Source organism: Anarhichas minor, unplaced genomic scaffold, assembly GCF_050575085.1.
Source record: "Anarhichas minor isolate MPS153535 unplaced genomic scaffold, ASM5057508v1 ptg000010l, whole genome shotgun sequence".
Classification (NCBI taxonomy): Eukaryota; Metazoa; Chordata; class Actinopteri; order Perciformes; family Anarhichadidae; genus Anarhichas; species Anarhichas minor.
The window spans coordinates 13,883,079-13,906,583 of NW_027466456.1; the positions used below are offsets into that span (position 1 = coordinate 13,883,079).

The 23,505-nt window shown below is 40.7% G+C and overlaps 1 protein-coding gene across 1 annotated transcript in view; it reads left to right on the top strand.

Annotated features, from left to right (window-relative positions):
- The window catches only part of anos1b (anosmin 1b), a 37,218-nt gene that overhangs the window by 11,571 nt on the left and 2,142 nt on the right, over positions 1-23,505 (top strand). The window contains exons 3-10 of the mRNA XM_076088661.1: positions 10,234-10,296; positions 10,938-11,145; positions 12,015-12,199; positions 14,421-14,550; positions 17,319-17,412; positions 17,954-18,191; positions 21,694-21,832; positions 23,223-23,450. Of these exons, the coding sequence (XP_075944776.1) occupies positions 10,234-10,296; positions 10,938-11,145; positions 12,015-12,199; positions 14,421-14,550; positions 17,319-17,412; positions 17,954-18,191; positions 21,694-21,832; positions 23,223-23,450 (1,285 nt within the window). The remainder of the gene's footprint in view (positions 1-10,233; positions 10,297-10,937; positions 11,146-12,014; positions 12,200-14,420; positions 14,551-17,318; positions 17,413-17,953; positions 18,192-21,693; positions 21,833-23,222; positions 23,451-23,505) is intronic.

Below are 23,505 nucleotides of genomic sequence, written 5' to 3' on the forward strand. Positions count from 1 at the left end.
TTATGGACTGAATAATGATGCTGTGTAATCTGCAGCCCAAAACAATCTCTGTTCACCGTGACCTTTTACTTACTGACCTTTTACTTACTCAATATTAATGAGTTGTTGAAAGATACCGTCTGGTTTCTTATTGATGTGTTTTCTGAACTCTCCATTCAGGTTCAGACCTAAAAGCTTCATCCCAGCTGAAAGCACACCTAAGTCATATTGTACTTCTTGTAACACTTCCAAGCTTTTCTACAAACGCTCAGTTGGACAGAGAAAAAGAAAAGCAAGAAACAGACGTGAGACCGAGCTTTTTTCTTTCTTTCTGTACAGCGCGTACATCAGTAGTGTGTGTGGGTTGAGGTTAGTCGGGGTTAATATCAACAACAGTCCACAGCTTGCCCCCCCATCCAAAACTCTCACCAACAGACCGTTTCAGTGGAGACCGCACTGAGCAAACTCACTGAGCAGACTTCAGCGATACCTAACCCCCTCGCTACCTCAAACACAAACACACACCGCTCCTCTGACCTTACCCGAACGTATCTATATCCGTTCCTTCCTTCTCTCCCGTCCTTTGTTTCTGTTCCTGATATTTAGAATTCAACAACAACACCGAGAGAATGAGAAAATATTTTCAACGTCCACATTTTATTACCTTGGCTTGGCGTGTTGCTGTTGTGCATGTGTGAATACCAGTGTGGCACTGTGCGGTAACCAACGTCCAACAACAGTCTCTGAAACCGGCCAGTGGGGTCTGCCGCTGTGTCGACCACAATTTTCCTCCCAGACAGGCTGATACTGCACAGACAGTGTCTCTCCTTGCTTGTTTGAATTGCGGAGTTATTAATTCTTACTGTTTTTACAGTCTGTTGAAAGTGGACACAGCCCAATTTGTAATAGTCACCAGAGCAAGCCAACAAAAATAAATTAGGAGAGAAAAGCAAGTATCCCAGCCCTCAGCCATGATGTCCTCAGATTAATCAAAGTAATGAATTATAAAGCCGAGAAAGTCCAACACTGTTTAATGCTCCCAACAGGGAGATATTTAAGGTTTGCTATTTTATTTAAAATCATTTTGCACTTTGGGGGCATTATACAATAACGCAGTCCACTGTGTTATTGTTTCATTAGGCTAACTAATATTCCTATGTTTCAATTATATTCTTTATTCTGCATTTGTTCTAGTAACAGTTTTGTTATAAGAAGGTAAACTACAGATCCCAACAACAGCTTCTAATGAACTATAGAGAGAGACGATATTGTTTTATGTATTTTCGTCACACTGTTGGCTGCAGGGATTGCAATGCAATTTGGTTGGTCCACCATCTTTGCTCTGGCCTGAAGCAGCTGTTACAGATGTTCATGTTCTCCTCGGGACGGATCGTCATAACTTTGGTGATCTCCTGACTTTTTTATCATCATCCATCGTCAAGTCAAAATATATATTTGTTCAATTCTTGGACAAAATCCGTGCATTAATAATGACCTTCACAATAAGGCTGTCAACAAATATTCAAAATTTCAATATATTTTTGAATTGTAAGAAAACAAACAGCCATTTGTATATGAAAATGAATATGCGATTTTTTTTAAAAATATAAAAGTAGCACTACCACGGCTGTCTGCTTAGCACACGCAGAATGCATTGCATGATGGGTGAGTAGCACTTGCTATCTTTGAAGGTTTTTAAACAATTTAAATAGAAAACACACGTTATTGTGATATTTACTGGAAATTACATACAATATAGTCAACAACAAGTAGGAAACGTTCAGCTCCCTGATGATCTCCCTCCGGCCATGGCTGCCACCTTATTTAGCTTTTTGTAGTGAAATGAGGAGGCATCATATAGATATAGTATAGTATAGAGTCTCGGTAAGCAATGCAGTACTTTTTATTACCTCGATTTTTAGAAATAAACAGAAGCCAACATTATCAAATGTTAAATGTTGTCCAACTGCAAGCAGCCAGAAAAGAGCTTTACCTGTATTAAACACCGTCTAGGAATGAACAAATTTCATTTTGAATTCAATAATTATCTGATTGTAACATAAATAAATCTGACCAGACATCTGGTTTCAGTCCTTGACTATTTCTGGTCCTACGGGCACCATTAGTTGGTACTAACACACTGTTAAGGTGCAATACTCGGCCCTTGGCTGGACCATGCTCTCTGCAGAGAGACTGAGAGAATGAGAGAGTCAGAGGGGAGGAAGGAGTGACTCCGCTGGTCCTTAGCTGTTAATCTGTTGGAGGAAAAACACTCCTCTGAACAGTTTGATTTTCAGACCTTTTCTCTGGGGGAGCTACATTTTTCTTATGTTTATAAACCCAGTTTAAGGGTTTTTAGTAATCAAATCTCACAAAATGGGACTTGGTCTCAACATGCATTCCATTGCAGGATCCCGTAAAGCCTCTTGGCAGTGTGACATACTCAATAACTTTTGACAGAGATTTTTACTGAATAATTTAGGGACTGGTATCACTTTTCCTCAACTCTATTTTGGGTCCTTACCCAGACTTGGAGCAGTACTGAAAGAGGTTGTTCTCACTGAGTTTTTAGTTAATAGTCAAGTCGAGCCGCTCACTGCCACACACACACACACACACACACACACACACACACACACACAAAATGGTGCACTGCGAAACTAAAGATGAATTAAAGTTCCCATTTCATCTGTTTCACTTAAGAAGCTGAAAGCTTGCAATGGTCCATTTATTTTCTCAAGGAAATGACACACAGTTTTTTTTTTTAATATATTATTATTTTTAGAAATGTCATGGCCTTTTCTTTAAGCAACTTTAATCTCAGAATGTACAGGGGAGAGTTAAGTAGATCTGCAGGACATGTAGTACATTCTCCGTTATACGTGAAGAATGTTAAAGAATAAAATAACTTCTCTAAAGTTACTCTTCTAGTGAGTGGGATGCCTCTCAGGCTACAGCACAAATAGGATGGGATAGGAAAAAGAGATGAAGTTAAGCATGCTTCCATTGACTGTGGTGCTTTATCTGTTCCTTTGTTACATAAGGGTCCGGAGTCTCTCGATTGAAGACGCACAAACACACACCAGGCAGATGTTGCCCCGACACATATGGTTTGTGTCACATCATGAGTGGAAACACACATGGGAGTTCACTAAAACTGAACTACAGCCCTCAATCTGTCCATCTCTCTCTCTCTCTCTCTCTCTCTCTCTCTCTCTCTCTCTCTCTCTCTCTCTCTCTCTCTCTCTTTCTCTTTCTCACACACATGCAAAGTAGACGGACTAATGTGTACCAGGTGTGTGAGGCAGCGGGACGTCCACTAACAAACAGGTCTGATGCAGAACAAAGAACAGAGCTATCAAGTCACTGTTGCTTTCCCTCTTATCATCTCTTCATTGTTCATTCCTCATTACTTGCTCTTAAGAGGATCACTTTACTTGGAATTCCAGTTGGAATAGTTCTGTATGCTTAGATGTCCCATCATACTGTAAGTTATTACTCTGGTTGTACTATTGTCTTATGCATACAACTTATTAGAGGCTGTTTGTTTCCTTCATAAAGAGCACAGAAATATTTTGTGTTCTACCGCACTCCCCCATAAAACGGATGGATTACTGAACGGGCCTACCGTGCACAGGGGCCCAAACTGTCAGTGTCAGAGACAAGTACCAACCAGGAAGAGACTCAACATGAGACACAAAACTACTACAAAGAGATGCAAAACGGCTACAAAGACGCACAGAACAACCACAAAGAGACACAAAACGACCACAGTGAGACACAAAACAACTGCACTTTTGTGAGTTGTGATTTTGGGCCGTACCAAATAATTGCAATAAATTGAACTACAAAGAGACACAAACAACAAGAGGTAGATGTGTAATGAACACAGAGAGACACAACACAACAACACCAAAGAGGCTATAAAGTCTGTGTGAGGCCAAAACAATCTGTGAAGAAAACCTTCAGCTGTAAAGCTTTGTCTTTGGGGCTCGGTTCCACCTTCACCACAACAGTCACCCACACTACTGCAGTCAGTGTGCACCAGTCCACCTTTGAACACATGCTCCATCATACCCTCACTTATGAACAAGATGTTAGAACTGTGGGGGCTGTTCTTTGTTTACTGGCACACCTGAAGGGGCTGACTCTCGCCTCAATTGTGTCTCACTCAGCTGCAAATCAAGTGTTGGCTTAAAATGAAATCGATCGCAACGTTCTAATCGAAAGACGGGAGGAAATGATAGAAGAGGAAAATGTTGGAAAAGCAGTCATCCCTGTTTGCCAGGCCAAAGCACTCTCCACAGATTTTAAAGTACAACTCAACCCAGCTGCAAACAGCTTGTTAGCCTGTTTAAGCTTGCGAATGCCTTTCTTTCTTCTCCTTTTCCCACAATCATTTCCATTCCCTCTGCTGTTCAGGCCTGTCCAGTAGTTTGATAAGATGTCTGGTTGAGATATGTTCCATTTACTTGGACATACGTGGCAGTTTTGTCAAAATATTGTTGGAAATGCCAGCTCATGCTCGCAGGGCATTGAGGGAATATATCAGGTTTTCAAATCTGCCCCTGATTGATTCTGTTTGGATTTTTTGCCTTTTTAGAAAGTTAACCAACCAGCTGATCTTCCAGTTTAAAACCGTTGTGCGTTCTTAACAATGAACCTTATGTAGGTGAAGTGTTTTGACCGCCACCTGCACCAACACATCCATTTCTTTATTGTCCATACTTCCTTCCTCTCTCCGTACGAAATAGAGTAGTCAGTCTAGCATCCTTAAGAGAAAGCACAGAAATGTAATGATTTTGAGTAACACAGAGAGAGAAAGCTCTGTCAGGATTTTGTCTGAGGTTATTGTGGGCTCATGTGCTTTGAGATGTGAGGAAGTTAACCACCAAACTATCTCGAAGCATCTGTCTTTTTGACTGTCCTCCTTCCTCTGTTTTCTTTCCTCTCCTCCCACAAGCTGCCGACTTAAGTTAGCTCCGGTTGTTGTACATGTTTCTCTAAAGGTCTGGCAAAAGTCGAACATGCTTTTTAGAGGGATTTGTGGAATTTGTTCCGCTACTTTTCGCTTACGTTCCACAAAGCCTGACGTGTGTGTGTGTGTGTGTGTGTGTGTGTGTGTGTGTGTGTGTGTGTGAGAGAGTGTGTATGCATCTCTGTGTGTGTGTGCATATGCAAAATATAAAACAAACATGCTTGTGCTTGTTTATCATATAAGTGCAGTTATAAAAGTCTTTAAAATGTGCTTGGTGGGAATAGAATATATTAATATTTAAATATTGAGGGAGAAAAACTATTATAATGTAGATTCTTTAATTAGGTTAAGACACTTTACAAGTATTTAGAAACGCATACAACTTTTCTCAAAATCACTTTTGACATTCTATACTATACAAAAAATTGCAATTATATATTCTAGCAGAATTAGTCACAGACTATTAGCATAGCTACAATTATTGTTTCCATACAGTTACACTCCTGTCAGTTTGTTGTTTGGGGTGGTCCTCTACTTCTCTCACTACAACTTTAACCTCAAATCGATGTGACATCAGTGAGTCTGCATCAACCACTAAACTGCATGTTTGCCACCAGGTCAGATTTCGCAGGAAATCTGCTGAATTGCTTTGCAGGAGAGAATGAGGATGCTATTCTTCACTTCAAACAGAGCGGTCACGTTCTCAAAACCACTGCTGGGGGAAGATGAGAAAAGCTGATGGAAAATCACTTTCAAGTTATTCTGTGTGTTGGCGAATAAAAGAATAGTTTATAGATGAAGAAACATCAAACAACAAGCTTTTGTTGTAAGCAATCCGATTTATCTGAAATGTGGTCCTCAACTAATGAGAGATACTTGGTAATAGCCAGGAGGCAACCTCCATTTCTGAAATGTGAAGCTTATAAGGAAGTGCCTTAAACTGGCATTATTTCTAATGGCCAAAAACCAAGATAGCCAAAATGCAGAACTCTGGGCTTCAAAACCATAGTTTACAAACCAATGTGACATCGCGATCCAGGTACCCTGAGATTGAGCACAAAGTCATAACTACAATTTAAAAAAACTCAAATTTTAACGACATGATAAAAAGACAGCTTGTGTATAGCCAACAATTAACTTTTGAGAACTGTGACTTCTTTTGTTACAAAGATAACGGGTTAATGTTTGTCAAATTAAGGTATTGATATTGATAACAATATTGCTAAATGTTTTGATATTGCCACTGGTGTTTTGCACCAAAACTAATACGATAAAAACGATTCCCAATACTAAATGCTACCCACATGTACCGTATGTTAGAGAACACAAAATAGACTCTGAACAACTGATGACAAGCTGAACACGTAAATTAACATACATCGTTTTTCACATTACACCCACTGAACGAGCCAGTGACTGTATATGCAGAGTGAGCACATCTGGTGTGTGGCTGTCTTTCTTTGTCTCTCTCTCTTTCTCGCTCCCTTTTCTCTGGACCTGTTTCACTATTTGTCTTTCATCTCTTCTCTCCTTTTCAACTGACACTCACTTCTCTCCCCCCTCTATCCACTCTGAAACCATATCTCTCCTCCCCTCCCTCGCCCATTTCCTCTCCTCCCTCTCGCTGAGTGTGGCTGTCATCCCTCTATCGTGGCAGGTGAGGCCATAAAACAGCAGGGGAGGCCAGAGGACGGGCGAGAGACGAGGTGTGTGTGTGTGTGTGTGTGTGTGAGTGATTGATTAATTATTATACAGATATCTGAGGAGCTCCAATGCAAACTGTGCACACAAACAGACGCGTACGCGGCCATTAATCTAGGCTCTGTTGCTACAGTGTGTTGGTGTGTTAAGCAGTAACATCTCTGACCTCTGACCTCTGCTGTGTCTTCCGCTCTCTCTCTCTCTCTCTCACACACGCATAACTCATCATGTCGCCTTCAAGGCCAAAAGTCTCTCAGCTCCTCTTACATAAATATAGTGCATGCACTTTTCAGGGATTTACAACATCCAAGTGATATTTGAGAGAGTAAGGTGTCCGCCACTAACGTGCCACGAGTGTTTTCACCTTCAATCCATTTGCTTTGACTCCCCCTTTCCCTCCTCTCTCGCTTTTCTCTCCCCATTGAATGTATATAATATTGTAAAAATAATAAATACTTACATTTATTACTTTAAAAAAACACTGTTACATGTAAATGGTTTGCATTGAATCGGCCGTATTATCATTAGTAAAAGAAGGGATTATTAGTATTACTAGCAAAATATACGTTACATATCAAACACTACATAAATTCATGATGCAGAATAACTTAATATATTATTGGATTATGATTGTTCTTGCATTAATATGTGAGCAGTAATTAAATGTTGGAGGTAGGTTCAATGTAGAGCTAATTACAAATACTACTACGTACATATGGAGTAAAAAGTCCAGCATTTCTATTTGAATAATGGCGAGGAAAAATAATAAAGTAGCATTAAATGGAATTTACTTCAGAACAGTACTTGAGTAGTACTTATTTACTTTCAACCACTGTACAGTACAAAAAAATCTTTCTTCTAAACTTTGGTGGAAATTTGTCTTAACTTCAACCACAATTAGTTTCTAAAAGTAAAAGGAGCCATTTAAGACAACAAGTAAAATGTTAAACATTCACTTCATCAAGACGGATAACATGCAGAGCAGAAGGAGGACGGGAGGAGAGGTGTTGAGGTGAGGCAAGGAAGGAGGTAGAGAAAGACAGCACGGAGATGAGGTCAAGGAGAAGAAGAGGAGTGATAATGTGAAGACAGGAGACAAAAAGAACAGAGGATTACGGAAAGGGATGGGAGGGGAAGAGAGGAACAGGGGACGGTATGAAAAATGAAACATGTCTGTAACTGATCAAAGTGGCAGCAAAGGAGGAAAAGGGGGGAGTACAGAGTGGGCTGGGTTTGGATGCAAGATAGTGTGTGTGTGTGTGTGTGAGGTGTTTTTAAGTAGATTTTGACAACCTGAGCAGCACGTGGTCGAGTGAAGAGACCCACGAGAGCTCCTTGAAGAAACACATCACACTACAGGATCTGGTTACAATACTGTGTGTGTGTGTGTGTCTTGTATTATCTCTCTGTCTCCTCATACCCAGACTCCTTGAAGAATGCATGGTTCAATTACAGAGGAGGAAAAGAAAAGTTAAAGTTGCAATGTGTGGCCAGAATTTTAGTTTAAAAAACTCTTTGTATTGTGTTGCAGAGATATCTACTAAAATGAGCATGCTAACCAGTTAGCTCCGGTCCGTCCTGTCTTGTAATACCACTTGTACCTCGAGAGGTGATAGCAAGTCAAAGCGTCCAGTCTGCCCTCAGTCCAACATGAGAGAAGGAAGAAGCAGAGCTGCCCCGAGGGCTTGTCAATCACGAGTCCTTTTCTCCTTTCTGCCACTTTGGATTTAAATTCAATAAACCAACAATCAAAACATACACTGGCTGTACAGACTCCAGTAAGTGGCACAGTAAACACAAGCACTAACTTATTACATCAACATTTTACAGAATACAAATTTATACTTAGCTTTTACAGTCAGCAGATTAATGCACATGTGCGTACACACAAAGTCTTATTAGAACAAGCATGAGGACGGAGGCAGTAAGCGGTGAAATAGCCAGCAAACCAGCTATATTCATACATTATTGTTTATATGTATCAGACAATATACATAAGAAGGTGAGATAATGGGAACCACAAAGTTTAAGCTATACAGTCATGGAACATAGTGGACATACATATGGACAGCGGAGGTGTTTTAGTCATTGCTCTCCATATTTAGATTTTTATATTGTCGTTTTTGGAATCCATTGTTGCCTTCGTAATTCTAAGCTGACTACAGCCCTGTGGAGAATCAATCTACACACTTTTCACGACCACACTTCAAGCCTACAGAGTGTTTATTACTCAGTAGGGAGACTTTGGGGGTGGAGTATCACTTCAAGCTAACCCAAACTTTTTCTTCCATGACTTGAATGAAATGAGCCGACTATACAACATTAAACAGCTATCGTGCTTCACGCTGAGACTGCATTTTATGTCCTACAACTTAAGAAACCAGCACATGTGGCTTCACTGTCTTTGGTTTGTCGATGCTAAATGAATCCCAGCAACAAGTTACTATGTAGTGTTTGTCCCTTATTTCATACATAAAATGAGATATTACGTGGTTGTAATGCAGTGCTCAAGTGGGATGATTACCCCGACAGTATCCAAAGCCATCATTCTGCAAATGGGCACATTTGGAGAACATGTTTTCGTCCAACAGTAGCTATATTTGTGCCGTTTTTATGGCTTTTTGTTGATTTTTTTTGTTGATTTCGTTTATTCCTCTCACTGATTCCCCCTGGAATCAGTGAGAGGAATAAATTGTAGAAATGATTGAAGCCAGGCACACTGGGGAGCTGAGGGAGACGGACAGAGGGGGTGAGAGAGGACGGGGGAGGAGGTTTAGGGTGAAACCGCAGTTTTTATATGTTGTCTGGATTTAATTTGGTAAGAGCCATCATTCACCAGTTCACTGAGGTGGCAAACCAGATGAGTGTGTGCATGTGTGCTTTAGGAGTGTGTGTTTCCTCTGTTTTCCCTACCTGCTTAAACACTTGAGAGCTCTGCAAATGCTAAAACCCTCTGACACTTTGTAATTTATTCTTGTTCTACCGCTTTACTTTGTTGTATTTCTTCAAACCTCAGCTACTTAAAGGAATAGACAGTTTTGGAAATATGCTTATTTTCACTTTCTGGCGTTGAGTTGGATCATTACCACTCTCATAAGTGCCCTTTAGATATAAGGCTTTAGTTAGTAGCTTGTTAGCTTATAGGCTGGAAACAGCAAATAGGCTGGAAACAGGGGACAGAGCTGACCTAGCCTAATGACAAAATCTGTCTTTAGCTGCACCTCCATATGGGTCTGCGTATGTAACATTAGTGAGCTTTAGAGGTGCTGGTAGGTGGATTTGGTTTCCTTTGGACGGTGTCAGGCTAGGTGTTTCCAGTCTTTGTGCTAAGCTAACTGGCTGCAAGCTGTAACTATATATTGAACAGACAGACATGAGATCCTCTCAACTAGTTCACTCTTCATCAAGAAAGCAAATAAGTATCTTTTCCAAAAATGTTGAATTAATGCTTTAAGATGGTGTTGATTTTCTCAATTTATCATGTGTGATGAAACAAGTGTGGGTTGTGAAACCCTTACTTTATTGTGCCTTAAGCCTCATATTTTGTTTATTTCTATTTGTTTGTTTATGTGTAGTGCCTTCAGCCATGCAAAGAACTGTGGGAAACAAGGAAGGTGCTTTCTCCAAAGTCCTGTGAGGTAAGACAGAAAGTGTGTATGAGTGAGTGAGTGAGTGAGTGAGTGAGTGAGTGAACCTTTGGTGGCTGTGTCACTCCTGCACCAGAAACTTGCTTTTGTTGGCACCATGAAGCTGTTTTCTGACTGTGAATTCCATGAATGAGCATTCCTGTGTGTGTTTATGCAAGCTTTCGTGTGTTATGAATAACATGTTTGTGAGCTTTTGAATGTATATGCGTGAGTGTATAATATGTGTGTGTGTGTGTGTGTGTGTGTGTGGGGCCCTAAATTATTATTTGTAAAGCCAGCCGGCTTGGTCTTCAGATTAGTTTTTCATCACAATAGCTGAAGCATGTTACTGGCTGGATGGCTGACTGGCTGGCTGGTTGGGAACACAGGGTAATTCAGAGCTATTAGCTAAAGCTTGTGTTTACATTTTGATGATCTGCAGCCATGTGCACAGAGACACACACACACACACACACACAAACCCCCTTTCAGACCAGGCTGCCTTGAAAGAGTCAGTAGGAGTTTACCAAAGGAAACACTTTCACCTCTGCTGTGTGTTTTTCTGCCCTCCTGTGTGTGTTTATACATTACGTATTATTTCCGTTGTGTGTCAACTGTAATAATAACAAGTCCCCCGCTGTCCTTTCTCTCAGAAGCAGACGGAGTGTGTGACGAGCAGGGAGTTTCTGACCTCTCTGAGGTCGTCTCGTCAGGGGGACTGCCCTCCGCCTCAGCGAGCCACCGGATTCGCTGCAGCCTGCGTGGAGAGCTGCTCGTTAGACCAGCATTGTCCTTCCCCCAGGAAATGCTGCTCTAATGAATGTGGACACACTTGCCAAGCCCCAGCCAATCTATATAAAGGTAAAGAAGGCAGGTTGGGACTTGTTTGTAACATTGTGTGGGCTTTATTGTAAGAGGTTGCTGCACTGATGGAGAGAAGTTGTTTTTGATTGTTTTAATTAGCATGACACTGTGATGATTAAAAGTGTCATTGCTGGTGTTAAAAAGGATCTCTGTTAGCTGAGTGCTGTCATTGGCCCCCTGTGCTTGTTACTCATAGCACTGAACATGCTTTGTTGTTTCTTTGGGAGGGGTGCCCTTACAATATTTAATGACATCTAGCTCTTGTTCCTATGGTGTTTAAATGTACTTATTGTGAGTTGCTTTGGTTAAAAGTGTCTGCTAAATGAAAGGAATGCAATTTAATGTAATAAAGATCCTTAAATATTGTGTGCCTGACTGCATCTGAAGTCCCAGACGGTTAAAAGCTCCAGCTCAAGTCTGCGTGGAGCTAGCCAGGAGTACAAACTGCCTCAGACGCCTATGCGACGAAGATTGGGCTGCAATAATATTCAAACACAAAGAAAATATTGTTTGAGTGATGACATATTTTGCTTTACCAATTATGTCATATGTTTTATGAAGTGACAACAGTTTTAAAAGCACTGACTATATACTGTGTGTTCTCCAGTAATTAGATATGATGGTGTTTGAGACATCCAGTGAAACTTGTCTATGTACCGCCTATCCCTAGTGTCACTATGTTGGTAGTCAAGTCATTTTATTTACATTTTATTTTATGTCCCGCCAATCACAAAATCTGTAAAAAAAATGTCAACATACGGTACACTTGTATCCATCAATCTCACAATCAGTTTGGTTTATTTGATGTTATGTACATTTCTTTCCTGTTTTGCCCTTTTAAATAACAATCCCATGATTTCCTCCAGGTGTTCCTCTGAAGCCTCGCAGAGAGATGAGCTTCGTGGAGGATTCAGAGGGACGCGTGAAGGTAGTGTGGATGTCAAAGTTCAATGTCAGCGTGGAGCCGATCGTTTACATGCTCCAGTCCCGCTGGAACGTCGGGATTCATCCCAGTGAAGACCATGCCTCTCCATGGACTACTGTTGCAATGGTAACTACTGTACAGTAGCCAGCACCCTATTACCTTTCAACCCGGGTCTTTATATTGAGGATTAGAATGTTTGAGATATTGCGATCATAAAGAAATTCGTATTTTGAGTCATCTTTCATTATTTAAAGAGACAATTCTGTTAATATCACCATCTCGACGTTATTGGGGGAATAATAGTTGATGTAGGAAAGCTACATCATGTACATTGATGCAACAACATGGCACTTAACTAACTCTGTCTAAGAGTCATTGAAGCTATACAAATTGTTCCCTGTGCCTTTAACGGTGGAACAGCGCCACAGTTTGTAATAGCTTTAACTCATAACTCTCAATTTGCCTCGAATGATGAAACTTCTCAACTATGGAGATGGATGTTAGACTCTGTTTCCACCTCATCAGTCTGCTGCCTTGCTGTCTAAACCTCTCCAACCCAGCCAGTCTCCTATTCTGCCAGGGTAAACCGTACGTCTGTGTGTGCGCGTATGAGTGAGTGAGTGAGTGAGTGTGTGTGTGTGCACCGTACGTCCGCGTGTGTGTGTGCCTGTGTGAGGTTAGGTAAATAAGCAGAGCTTAAAAAGGAACCACAGGCAGCCACAGTCGTTCCACCGGCTGACTCTGAATGACTGAACACTCATTATAGACTTAAATAGATGGCAGCTCGTGTCTGTCTGTGTGCGTGTGTGTGCGTGTGTTTGTGTGTGTGTGCGTGTGTGTGGATCAGTAGATCTTAAGCAGTCGATTACATTTGCACTGTCAAGGAGACAAAACATGTGAATCTTTAGCAATTTTAACAATAATTCTGGTAAATCATTTAATTTCACCATTATGAGATGGAACTCCAATCCGACTTTCCACCTCGTTAACTTGTAAAACGTCTTGAAGTACACGTGTCTTAAAATACACAGAGCTCTGTCATGTTTTTGATTTGTGAGAGATGGCGAAACATACGTGCCCAAAATGGGCTTGGATTGAAGCAAACTGTTTTGTTATACTTATTATTTAGAAAATATAGTGATTTCCATAAAGAACAGCGAGTTCAGTGTTGTAAAAAATAAAGTAGTTTGACATTTTGGGAAATAAATGTAAATTTGCTTTCTTGCCGAGAGTTAGATGGTTAGATTTATACCGCTCTCGTGTCTGTACGCTAAATGTAAAAGCTAAAACCAGCAGCGGGTTAGCTTAGCGTAGCACAAAGACTGGAAACAAATGAAAACAGCTAGCATGGTTCTGTCCAAAGATGAGAAAACCTGCCTACCAGCACCTCTAAAGCTCTAATTAACACGCTACATCTCATCTGTGTAATATCTGCACTATTTCTTAGCTGGATGCAGTCACTTCCAAGAAATAGTCCAGTAGACTTGTGTTTGCACAGCTTAAACAAATGAGAGATAACTTGTTAGTTGGTGAGCTTTAGAGGTGCTGGTGGGCAGATTGTATTACTGCTGGACAGAGCCAGTTAACCGCTTCCCCCTGTTTCCAGTCTTTATGCTAAGCTAAGCAAATCAGCAGCTGGCTGTTGCCTGGACAGATGAGCACAGACATGAGAGTAGTACCAATCTTCTCAAACTCTCAGCAAGAAAAACAGTTTGTGTATTTCCCAAAATATAAAACTATTCCTTTAAATGTTCGACGTTCATATGCTCTCTGAGGAAAAAATACCTGTTTATCAAGATTTAAAGTTTAAGGCCTTTACACACCGGGGGCTCGACAAATAACCATCACAAAAATCTGAAATGCTATACTACGCATCAAAACTATTCATACCAGCAGCCATGCAAATTTGCGACACTTTTTCAATACAATATTTAAATAGAGTCGCACACGTGTGTAAAGGCCTTAAGGCTGTGCAAGTTTTTGTCCCCTAAGGAACGATATTTTCTGTATCTTACCCTCAAAGATGTGTTTTGCTGCCCTTGCTGGTTGAACATGTGAAGCCTGTTTCACCTGTGACCACACCCAGCATCACTGATGGTTGTAATGTCACAGTGTCATGGAGTACACCTGTACATCACTGTAATAAAGTAAGAGGTTAAACCACTGGAGGTCAGCAAAATGAACATGTTTAAGGGTTGTTAAGTTACTCTTAAATTTCTAAATCTGTCATGAATCACGTATAATTGTATCTGTTAGATGAAGAAAGGTAATGAAAATGCGTTTGAACTAAAGTCTTTCTCTGACATGCACGTTGTCATTGTTATATGTGATGTGTTTGTATTTATAGACGCTTTCTGAAGATGTGGTTCTGTCAGATTTGAGACCTCAGCGCTGGTACCAGTTCAGAGTAGCAGCCATCAACAGCCACGGCAGCAGAGGCTTCACCACACCCAGCAAACACTACATCTCCAGTAAAGGTAGTACAAACACAGTGTTAACACATGCTCTCATTGTCTTTACGAGAGTCCCACAGAGAGTGATGATTCCTCCTGCATGTTTCCCCAACTTATCTGTTGAATTTTGATATTCTGTCACGAGACACTGAGCAAAAACACAGGCTCTTGCGTTCCATTTGTGTCATTTTATGAGTGATATTACACTTCTCTGAAGAAATGTCAGAACTTCAGGGACATTTCCTGTCTTCTCCTTTCTCTCTCATTAACTCAGAGTTGATGGCTAAAGTACACCCAGCTGAAATTATCAGGCAGTCCATAAAACACAGACAGGAAACAAAAAATACGCAATTTCAAATGCACGTATTCACACATATATATTATATACAGTAAGGCAATGCATACACATTCAGTTGGTTTAGTGCCAAATCCCTGTTGCAGGTCTGTCAGACAAGACACACACACACGCACACACACAGGCACACACAGTAGGAGGTCTTAGCTCTAATGCTTAGCAGGCTTAGGTCATATTGGTGTTGTGCCAGGATTGGCTAGGGATATGAATCCCCTGCCATGATTGGCTAAAGCTTGTCAGCATTTGAATAATGACTTCAGGTTGGACCGAGCTTTGGAAAAAGGTTCTTTATCAGTTGAGCTCTTATGGGAGATTATGAAGAGGTGTCTGAGATAGCATTTTCCACCGCCTTCAACAAAACACCAAATAGTCGAATTCCTCATGTAATAAAGTTAAGAGAATATACAAGCTGTCCACGTTGTACTGAAACTTGCCCATCAACATATTAAAGCAATAATTAATGGGACATGTGGGAAATACTCTTATTTGCTTTCTTGCTGAGAGTTCGATGAGTAGATTCTCATGTCTGTCCATTATATATGATTACACTTCTTTGCCTGCATATAAGCCAGTGTGTATTTTTTTACTTTTACGAGGGTTAAGGGTATAACGTATGTGTCTATCTGGAAGCAGTGTCATGTTAAGCAAACCACAATGTAAAGAAAACAGAAGAAATCAGGAAACAAATCTATTTCAACCCAGTGACGGTGCATACAAACCACTACATGCCTGAAAAAAACGTGAAATAATTGGATTAATCAACACAAATTATGAACAATATTTAGTGTCTTGAAGAGGAATTAATTTTCTTGTGCTCTACTAGAAGATCACAAATGGCAGTAACGTTACCATGCTGACATGTACACACAAACTCAAAACAGCCGACTGGGTGCTCTCTTATGAATGGATTGAGCTTTACAGGTGGTGGTTGGTGGATGTTGACAGAGCCAGGCTATCTGTTTCCCCCTGTTTCCAGTCTTTATGCTAAGCTAAGATAACTGGCTGTTGGCTATAGCATCACATACAATAGACAGAAATTAGCATTGTATTGATCTGCTTATCTAATTCTGAAGAAAGCAAGTAAGCTTATACCCCAAAATATTGAATTAATCCTCTGAGACACAGTGTGTGTGTGTGTGTGTGTGTGTGTTTTGGTGGGTGCCCTTGTATGTGTGTGTGTTGTGAGGGCCAGGGTTAAAGGTTAAAGACACACACTTCAACATTCGAAGGAGTCAGAGTCTTGTGTTTCCAGGCCATTGGTCTGATTAGTCAGGGGCTGGAGGTCAGGGGTCACAAATCAGGAAGTTTGCAGATACCAGGATGGTTGGAGTTCCTCCACTGTGACCTGATGCTAACCAGAGAGAGAATCAGAATGTTCAAATCCCCTTTCCTATTTGTTCAGATCTTAGGGTTGCACAGTACCTGCCAGCAGTAATCACGAGGGAATGTCTGGTTCAGAAAACTCATCTTGATGTCTTCATCTAATGAAACAATCGACTGAAGTCCACTGATTAAAAAATAAACACACAATGAAAAAGGCCTTGTGTGTTTTGGTTCTGATCTACTTCTGGCATTGAGATACATCCTGCTTATTCCAAAGACAAACCACACACACACACACACACACGCACACACACACAGAGGCCAGGTCTTGCAGACCTACTACGCTGCCTTAACTTTGATCTCTGCATCTGGGTCAGCCGAGCACAGCCCGAAGCCTGTGGGAGGCCTGCCACGGGGGATGTAGTTCTAATCGGATACATTTTGTTGTTTTAATCAAATACAGGATTGGGGTTTGAGTTTCTCATGAGATACAGAACCAGTGTAGAAAGAGCAGCAACCTCAGGATTTAATCTTGGAGGCAAACAGTAACTAGTGGAGGTTGTCTTTAGTTTGTGTTGTGGTAGCTGCTGAAAAGGGCAGCTTCAGGCTTCTCCAGTATCGCTCACCTTTGATGCTGTAAATCTAATTGGCTTTGCAGACTTGAATGAGACTAAGAGGAAGAGGAAATTCTCCTTCCCCCCTCCTCCCCCGGAATGGCTTCTCTATTGCTGCACTGCAACAAATTAAGCATCGAGTTATTAGACAATTCAGTCAAGCTGGTGAACGGCATCTGCTTTGTAGGAATCATGATGTTAACCCCAATTAGTCTTCACTAAATCTCCATATATGCTTCCTCGCCATAGGGGCTGTAGATGACCTGGTATTGGATGTTAGCAACAGTTGGGACAAACAGGTTCAGGGTGTAATTTTCACAGGGAATGTCTTCTCCTATTTTACAGTTTAATTGTGATTTATTTACTGTCGTCTCTCTAAACAATGCCCTCCGACTGTCTACCTCCCAAATCCCCCAAGAGAAAAGTGCCAACAACTATTATTATTTTGATGATCATTTCTGCCATTTCTCTCTTGACAGCGTTTCTCTCTCTCACTGCAGACCCTTCACCTCCAGAACTTCCAATAAACGTCAGAGTGAGCAACCAAACTCTAGACCGGACGGCTTCTCAACCAGGCACCCAGCTCACGGAAAGGTATCTCATCTCAATAGGTGAAATATGATTAGATAGATTAATGATTAATCTTCCCTGCTGGATTAGTAGCTATACATCCTTTCAGGACTGCAGGCTACCGTTGTGGGCAGTCAGTCATAACATGTGGTCAAGTAGATGTCTGATGGCGTAGCTGCATGCAAATTACAGTTCATCCCTGACCTTCTTCCAATCATATATTTTGTCTTCTATTTGTGTGCCGTAATTCTAAACAAGGACAGATGAAGTTCAGACCATGTCTTAGATTAGCACATCTTAGAATATTCCAGTAAAACATTTAATAACAGAGGTGAAGACTTAAATTGTAGCTTCTGTTTGACATAATGATGAATTGTGTGCACATACATAAAACGATAGAAAGATAGGAAACCCAACATTAAGTTGTTGCATCTATTTTACAGGCAATCACTGTAACTTATGAGGAAACATTTACTTATACTTTACTTTGTCTACTTTATTACCACAGATTTGTTTACATCCATGTTGTGGAGGTGTTTGATGACTTGTTGCTGTCTCTCCTCAGGTCGGGGGGAAGTGGGGTCACAGTGGCGGTGTTTTTAAGTTGGGAGCCCCCCAGAGAGGCAGACCTGCCTGTCCACAACTACAGAATCACCTGGATGTCTCGACAAGCACACACAGCGCACAAACACACACACACGCTGCATACGCACACAGTGCACAAAAAGGTGCTCACGCGACCTACACACTCGCGCACACCAGAACAGGGTAAAAAGGAAAGCAACAGCAGAGTGACTCAAGGGGTAAGGAAACATTTTTATAAATGTAATCACACTAACTGAGATTATATAGAGATTTAAGTATGCTTTTTTTATCCCGATTTCTTTATATTCTCCTTTCTGTGCAATCTATTCCTATCAGATACACACATGTACGACCACAATGATTATATGATATACATAATATCCCATAAATGTTGTGTGCGACTTCTTTGCACATTGTCAAAGTGCTTACACACATACACACATATTTCTACTTCTATACTTCTAGGGACCAACAAACCTGCTTACCCAGCCCATGAAATAAAGTTTAACCTTAAAGAAACAGTTCAGCATTCTGGGAAATATGCATATTCACTTTCTTGCCAAGTGTTAGATGACAAGATTAAATCCATGCTCATGTCTGTATGATAAATATGAAGCCACAGCCAGGAGACCGTTAGCTTATTTTAAAGATTGGAAGCAGGTGGAATCGTGCTTGGCCACGTCAAAAGGTAAGAAAATCTGCCTACCAGCACCTCTAAAGCTCACTATTCAACAAGTTATGTCTCATCTGTAAATCTGTCCAAAAACAAAAGTGTAAAAATGCCACGTTGTGGTTTCATGGAGGGTTATGCGCTGGACTATTTCTTGGCCAGGACCATTGACTCTGTGTTGTCTCCACTGGTCTTCTGGCAACCTCACGGTGCAAATAAGACTGCAGGCCAAGAAAAGAGCTCTTCTCAGTTAATTCTTGGCAAGAAAGCGAATAAGCGAATAATATTAAGCAACATATCGAACTATTTCTTTCACCCTAAAACCACGTTTTAACCCTAAAACAGCCGTTTGAAGTGAGTAACGGTCTCCACTCTTCAAGCACACACTTCAGTTTGTAGGTTTAAATTCAAATGTGTCCTTTTAAAGAATACATTAAAAGCGCGCACACACACACACACACACCGCATGCACAAGATCTATATAGCTGCACCTGAGAGATTTTACAAGGTCTGTAAACCCATGCACCAAACACACACACACATACATTCCTTGTTTTCTCCTGGTTCTGATTTTACAGGTCTCTGCAGTGCTCAAACAGAACAGGCTCTGTAAACAGCTACTGTATGCCAGTGGTGTTGCAAATTGGAATAACTGATTTCATATAACAATAGCAACTTGTATGTTGTGTACGTTTTGAGATTCAGCATCACACAATTAAATAGGAAAACAACACACCATAGGAACGGATTACCTCAAATAAAGAAATGTCCCGCTGAACCACCTGTAGCCAGTAAAAAAGCCTACAAATGAGAATTAGGTGGAGGTGCTCAGACATCTCAACTAAGCATTTTGATTCATATAATAAGAAAAAAATTAGGTGCATATTGTTTTGCATTCTTAAAACTTGCATCCCATCAAAGTTGATTTGACTTTTTAACGATAATTCAAGTTTTTAGATGCGTTATGTTTCATGATATTTTACCTTTTTTTATTTATTATTTTACATTTAGATCTAGTTTTGACACATTCACCCTGAAATTTACAACAATTTGTGCACATGTTCCTTGTGGATCTGAAAATGCAATATTGTCTTCAGACAGACATGCCATTATCTTTATGGGTCATAACTTTGTTAAAGTACTATGACAACATGTAGGTAGGGGTTCACAGCGTTGAAATAACATGATAACTTAGACATGTGGAGTGACTGGCATTTCCTGCATTTGGATAACATGTACTCAAGTCAAAGCATCTGGGAATGCACTGACAACATGCTAGTCATTACAGCACGGGGGCCTTAGTGAGTGAGTGTTCAGTCATCATAGAAGTAAAGCATGAGATCTGTGCAGAGGTTGGGTTATATGACTGATGTCTAGATGATTATTTATTACTGTAGCTGCTAGCACAGCACGTGTATGTGATAACACACATTAGATAAAGAGACTGAACCATTCCGGTCTCGTTGCTCAATTCAAAGAGTAACTTCTTAAGAGATACAATAGGTTTCTTGCTGTATTTTTGAAATTATATGTAATGCTTTTAGAACAGTCAAGAGGGTGGGTTTTACTATCATGATTATAGGCGTGATGGTGATGTAATATGTTCACAATGCAACCAAGTCTAGTCAGCAGCGCCAAAGTACCCATAATCACAGTAAACAGCACCGATATTACAGCTTTGACGCAACAGTTAAGATTGCCTGTGTAGGGACCGAACATTCTTTCCTTAAATTAGTGTACTCTTTGCACAGGATCCATCAGCTTTAGACCCTCTTAACTGTTTAACTCCAATATGAGTATTCACTGCAAGAGTAGAGACAAAATAATCAAAAAGATAAACATCAAAGTTTGGAGGTTTGAATGCGCGCACACTCATATGGACCTAGCTATCCTAAGTAGTGATGGCGATCCCAGACTGAGCCTGGTGGAGCCATTTATCTCTAGTCTGCTTCTCTGTTCTGCTTGGCTGGGGCGCCTGGCATTTAAATGAGGCCCCCCTTACTAGTGTGTCCTACTTGCAGCTGCATCTAGACACACGCACACATGGACAGCAGCATCACAACAGGTAGGTAGGGACCAGAATAACATTTCTGTGTGAATTAGTTTTCATATCACAGGAAGACCTAATGTTGTATTCCTCTCCATTAGCACATGATGATACTTTACCTAGATGTGTATAAAACATACATCCTGTCAGTCAGGAATTTATGCAGGACTGGAGGGATTTAGCATTAAACCTGAAGTAAAACGGGAAATTGGAGGAAGTATTCAAACATAGAAAAACCTCTGCTGAATCAGTGCTTTTAAATATACATCAGCCTCTTGCATATAATGTTCACTGACATTATGCACCAAAATAGAAATCCAGGCTTCTCTCACTCTTTCTGTTTTACACACACGCGCGCACACACACACACACACACACACACACACACACACACACACACACACACACACACACACACAGCTGTACAGGCCATATGTTTTGTCTATCTTAAGTGTAATGGAAATACTTCAACCCATTTTGTCTGCAGGTCACCAAGAAACTGCTTTTAACTTGCTTTTGTCTCATTCTGTCTTAAGTGTGCATGCGCACACACACACACACACACACACACACACACACACACACTTGTTATCATCCAAGCATCTCTTTGTTGTGACTAGCTGAAATCCACGCTGACAGACGGACCTGATTGACTAAAAGCCTGTTAATGAGCTGTCAGTCAAACAGTAGGGTAATGCAGAACAGGTCTGCACTGACACACAACACTCAGGATGATGGTGATGAGGATTGTGATGACAGTAAGGATGATGAAGATGGTGGCAGTAACTGCTGGCTAAAATGGTGATCCTGAGTTTGTGTTTTGAATCAAGGACACAGGCTCATCAGAGCTATTTGTGTTTCATTTGACACCGTCTCTATCAGACCCCGGTCAAATTCTAATGTGGAAGGGAATTAGGACAGACTGAGATGTAGCCAAGAACCACCGTTCCCAAAGACTAAGAAAACTTCTCTGTCCATGTTCCCATTCTCACATGTGTTATAGGCACAGTGTGAGCTGTGGCTGCAGGGTTTGCTGCCTGCTACTTCCTACTTCCTGTCTGTCCAGACGGTGGCCTACTGGGGTCAGAAGAGGTTGAAAGGTCCAAGAGCCCAAATTGTCTTCTCCACCATAACTCATACAGGTAAACAAATAAACCACTTTCCACATTATGGTATACGTTGTATATTTGTCACTAACACTGTCTATATTAAATGTTCTCTTCATAATTTCAGTAGAATGTGATTTATTGATTATTTTTCTGTCTAACTATTAATATGCTTTACAGTGGTTGTAAAGAGTTTTATAAACGGTGCAAGGATGAATTATTCTTAATGGAATATATGTAGCTTGATTTTACATACCATGAATACAGTATTTTCACCATTGCCTCTCTCAGCAGTTTGGATGAACATCTTATCTTTAGATAGATGAACAAATACAGCCACGTGTAAAATCGCTAGAAATGTGTAACTTTTAGGAAGGCACCACATCTCTAGTAGGTTTTTTTTTTTTTTTTTTTTTTTTTTTTTTTTTTTTACAGATTTGTTTCGTTGGAATAAACAGTAAGGAACTGCACGGCTCAGATTTGCTCAGTAGACTGAGGTTTCTTGCCCAAGTAGTGTAAACTGGAGCTGTACTGTTTGTGTCGCTGAGATTCAACAATACAGTTACTTAAGGACTCTCCTAGCAACCATAGAGGCTCATTCAAGTACACATTTCTGAACATTTCATTAACTTGTCATGACATTAGTAAATACTGCATGCAGAATCCACAGCACACATTTGTTAACAGAGCCGTGCATTATTGAGTAGATTATTTTAGTTAGTAAGTAGTTTGTTCAGAGCCCCTGAATTTACTGGTTGTCAGCATATTTGGTCTCCCTACAGCTGCACTGTTTAAACTGTTTAAAGAGGTATTTATAGGTGACCTGTCGGTCAGCCCAGCAGAGGATTATAGCCATCTGCAGCTCAATTACCAAACCACATACCAACAATTTAATATGGAACATATTGCCATTTATAATTTAGCAGCATTAATATTTGACACCGTCCACGTATTTGCGATGTTTTCCTCATGCGGGTCAGTTAGGCCGGATAAAACCAGTTGGTGTTTCTGAGTGAGTGAATTACAGGAAAGCTAGCTACCAGCTGCACTCTCGTCGACCGGTTTATGATATTCCTGGCACAATATAATACATTTATAAATTCCATGTGTTATATAACAGGTTTCATACATCCAGTCATTCATATGTTTTGTTTTTTTCAATGTAGCTAGTTATAAGCATTCAGAACAGCTACTCAATAAATAATACTTACTTTAGAGTGGTTAGGAAACCACGCCTGCATTCAAAGGTTTACGTTTCTGAACACGTAAATTGTGTTTATTGTGAAAATGTGCAAGAAATATGTCAGATATTTATGAGCTTGATGTTCAAAATGTTTTTACCTTTTACTGCCCTCATTGCAAAAGACAGCGTCAAATCAGCCATAGTTTGAATTTGTAACATTATTTTCTCTCCTCTCCACCAAAGGTGAAGACTTCTCCAACGAGCTCCCGTCTTCCTCATCTTCATCATCTCTTCCCTCCCTCTCATCCTCCTCCCCTTCTTCCTCTGACCTCCCCCTCTCGTCCTCTCTGCCTCACCCTGAATCCCCCCTTAACCCTGTCACTCCTGGCAATCTGCGCCTGGAGGTCGCTGCCCCTCATTATCACAATGACCAGCTGCAGGTCAAGGTGTTCTGGAAGTGGCCTCACCAAGGTGAGTTGAAAACACAGTAGAAGACAAAAGAAGGATGCAAAACAAATCCACACCT